Here is a 3,463-nt window from a genome sequence, read left to right as displayed (position 1 = left end):
CTCAAAGATATTCAGTTTACTGTCAGAGGAGAGAAGAATCCAGGAGATATTCACATTTAACAAGCTGGAATCAGAGAATTATGACTTTATATTCTGACTCAAATGATTCATTTAATAGACAATTAATTGATTCATCTTTGCAGCTCTACAATGCAAACCATTAAACGCATTATGTAATAATCTGCCGCTCTTTGTGAACCCAATAAATAAGAAATTTCTTTCTACTAAATGCGAGGGTTGCACGAACAAGTAACATGGTGCATATTGTGATAACCGACCAAAATGGAGGTCTTCTTTCAATTATTTCCCCCCAACATTTTCAGATTTATTTCATAAATTCCAGCATGAATCAAGGCTCGACTCAAAAATCAATTTGAAAAATCATTTTTTTTTCAGTGGATTAGTATTATCTTTCATCTCTAGATGTATTACACATTTCGTTCAGGGTTTACAAAATGCGTCAGATTATTACATAAAAGAAGTATACATTTATCCCATTTTTACATTTTATTTCATAATGCATCGTTGCAAGCATGTTTAACATCTGCTGTTCCCAACTTAGGGCTGAACAATTATTGTTTTCTAATCAAAATCCCAACTTTGTGTTTTTCTGGGTTAAAATTTTAATTCCAAAGACCAAGGGACCTTTATCAGGATGTGTATGTGCAAACTTATTCTAGCCGCTGTATGTAGCTAAAACAAAAAATCGAATCCTAATCGCAAAATCTGGCATGAAAAATCACGATTTCCCCCAAATCCTTCAGCCCTAATTTGAACATTTGTCCCATTCGCTGCCATCTCCTTCACTGCTGTGCTAACGCAGAGGGACATGAACCAGATTGTTGCAGCCTGCACGCCAGCAGCCGATCCATAATTCAGCGTCCTCGCTTCTCCTTCTTCTTCTCCTCCTTCTCCTCCTCGCAGACTTTTCCATCAGAAGCAAGAAGCAGTGCGTGCAGTACCTTCCCTCGGAGAAGATGTGCGACAGCCCGGCGTCGTCCCACGGCAGCATGCTGGACTCGCCCGCCACGCCCTCGGCCGCCCTGGCCTCGCCGGCCGCGCCCGCCGCCACGCACTCGGAGCAGGCCCAGCCGCTGTCGCTCACCACCAAACCGGAGGGGCGCATGCACCACCACCACCACCACCACTTCTCCCTGCCCGCCAAGGCGTCTGGATCCACATCTTCTTCTTCCTCTTCTTCCTCCTCTTCTTCCTCCTCCTCCTCCTCCTCCCATCTCTCCATCCCGATTGGCTCTTCGGGCGGCCATTCGACCACGCCCATCCTCAGCCGGCCAATCCCCTTCAGCTCTCTGCACCCCTCCATGCTCTCCCCACCGTCCCCTTTCCACCAGGCAGCCCTCCACTCCCATCATGCCTTGTTCCAGTCGCAGCCCCTCTCCTTGGTCACCAAACAATCCGACTGAGCGAATTGAAAAAGAAAGAAGAAAAAAAAAAAAAATGCCATTTTAGTCCAGCGTGTTGTGCTGTATATTGCTTTTCTTTACAAAAAAATAGGTATTAGAATTGCTTTTTTTCTAAAAATAAAAAAAAATGAAAAGGAAGAAAATATTATTGGTCAATATTTGACCGTCTCCTTTTCTACATCTCTCAATGGAAACAAAATGTATTTTTTTGTAAAGTTTTACCGCAGAACTGGTTTCTTTTCTTTTTGATGATGATGATGATGATGATGATTATGATGATGATGCATTTATCCAAATGATCCTCTTGTATAAAAGAACCATTGTACATAACGTTTCTTTATATAAAAAAAAAAAAAAATTAAAAAAGGAACAAAAACACGTTTTCTTTTTAGCCAAAAGCTGATTAATGTTAGTGTTAAGTTGAAGTCATAGTACTGGCCACTAATTGCAGCCAGCCCCCCCCCCTTTTTTTCAATTTATGAGTGTGTGCCCCCCCCACCCCCCTTCTTTGACATGTTAAAATAAACATTTGAAAATTGTTTCTTAAAAGCAAATGTCTCGTCTTGGTCTTTTCACGTTTCTACCAGCCCATGTGTTTGACTTTTAATAAAGCGAGCTTTCTGTAACGAGGTGTTTTGGATTCATATTCTGCTAAACTAGAACTACAGGACAGGCCAAAAGTTTTGAACCGCCTTCTCATTCAATGCATTTCCTTTATTTTCATGACTATTTACATTGTAGAAACTATGAATGAACACATGTGGAATTATGTGCTTAACAAGAAAGTGTGAAACAACTGAAAACATGTCGGACCTTTTGCCTTCACGCTGCGGTCCAGCTCTCCCCAAACAATCTGGACTGGGTTCAGATCCGGGGACTGTGGAGGCGCAGCACTTCATCACTCTCCTTCTTGGTCAAATAGCCCCAACACAGCCTGGGGGGGGTGTTTGGGGTCCTTGTCCTGTTGAAAAATAAATGATTGTCCAACTAAACGTAAACCGGATGGGATGGCATGTTGCTGCAGGATGCTGTGGTAGCCATGCTGGTTCAGTATGCCTTCAATTTGGAGTAAATCCCCAACAGTGTCATCAGCAAAGCCCACCCCCCCTTACCCTAACCCTAACCCCCCCACACCATCACACCTCCTCCTCCATTCTTCACGGTTGGAACCACGCATGTAGAATCCATCCGGTCACCTTTTCTCCGTCGCACAAAGACAAGGCAGTTGGAACCAAAGATCTCAAACTTGGACTTCCACTGGTCTAATGTCCATTCCTTGTGTTTCTTGGCCCAAACACATCTCTTCTGCTTGTTTCTTCTCCTTAGCAGTGGTTTCCTCTCCTTAGCCGTGGTTTCCTAGCTGCTATTGGACCATGAAGGCCTGATTCAGTCTCCTCTTACCAGTTGTTCTGGAGATGTTCTGCTGCTAGAACTCTGTGTGGTATTCATCTGGTTTCTAATCTGAGCTGGTGGTAACTTGTGATTTCTGAGGCTGGTGACTCTGATTAGTTTATCCTCAGCAGCAGAGGGGACTCTTGGTCTACTTTCCTGGGGGGGGTCCGCATATGATGAACTTATCCTCAGCAGCAGAGGTGACTCTTGGTCTTCCTTTCCTGGGGCGGTCCTCATGTGAGCCAGTTTTGTTGCAGCGCTTGATGGTTTTTGCAACTCCACTTGGGGACACATTCAAAGTTTTCGCAATTTTCCGGACTGACTGACCGTCATTTCTTAAAGTAATGATGGCCACTTGTTTCTCTTCACTTAGCTGATTGGTTCTTGCCATAATATTCTACCAGTTGTCCAATAGGCTGTCGGCTGTGTATCAACCTGACTTCTGCGCAACACAACTGATGGTCCCAACTCCATTAATAAGGCAAGAAACTCCACTAATTAACCCTGACAAGGCCCACCTGTGAAGGGAAAACCATTCCAGGTGACTACCTCATGAAGCTCATTGAGAGAACACCAAGGGTTTGCAGCACTATCAAAAAAGCAAAGGGGGGTACCTGTAAGAAACTAGAATATAAGACATGTTTTCA

At 43.8% G+C, this 3,463-nt stretch overlaps 1 protein-coding gene across 2 annotated transcripts in view; it reads left to right on the top strand.

Annotated features, from left to right (window-relative positions):
- Positions 1–1,782, top strand: part of LOC116686075 (transcription factor 7-like 1-B) — a gene marked incomplete at its 5' end in the record, with an annotated part of 61,821 nt that extends 60,039 nt beyond the window's left edge. Inside the window, 1 exon segment of one of the 2 annotated variants that reach the window (XM_032511006.1) lies at positions 925–1,782. In XM_032511006.1, the coding sequence (XP_032366897.1) occupies positions 925–1,424 (500 nt within the window). 2 annotated transcript variants of the gene reach the window in all.
- Between the last annotated feature and the right edge of the window lie 1,681 nt (positions 1,783–3,463).

Source organism: Etheostoma spectabile, unplaced genomic scaffold (genome assembly GCF_008692095.1).
Source record: "Etheostoma spectabile isolate EspeVRDwgs_2016 unplaced genomic scaffold, UIUC_Espe_1.0 scaffold310, whole genome shotgun sequence".
In the NCBI taxonomy this organism is placed as follows: domain Eukaryota; kingdom Metazoa; phylum Chordata; class Actinopteri; order Perciformes; family Percidae; genus Etheostoma; species Etheostoma spectabile.
The sequence above is the reverse complement of the archived record's forward strand: the minus strand, read 5'-3'. Positions and strand labels throughout refer to the sequence as shown.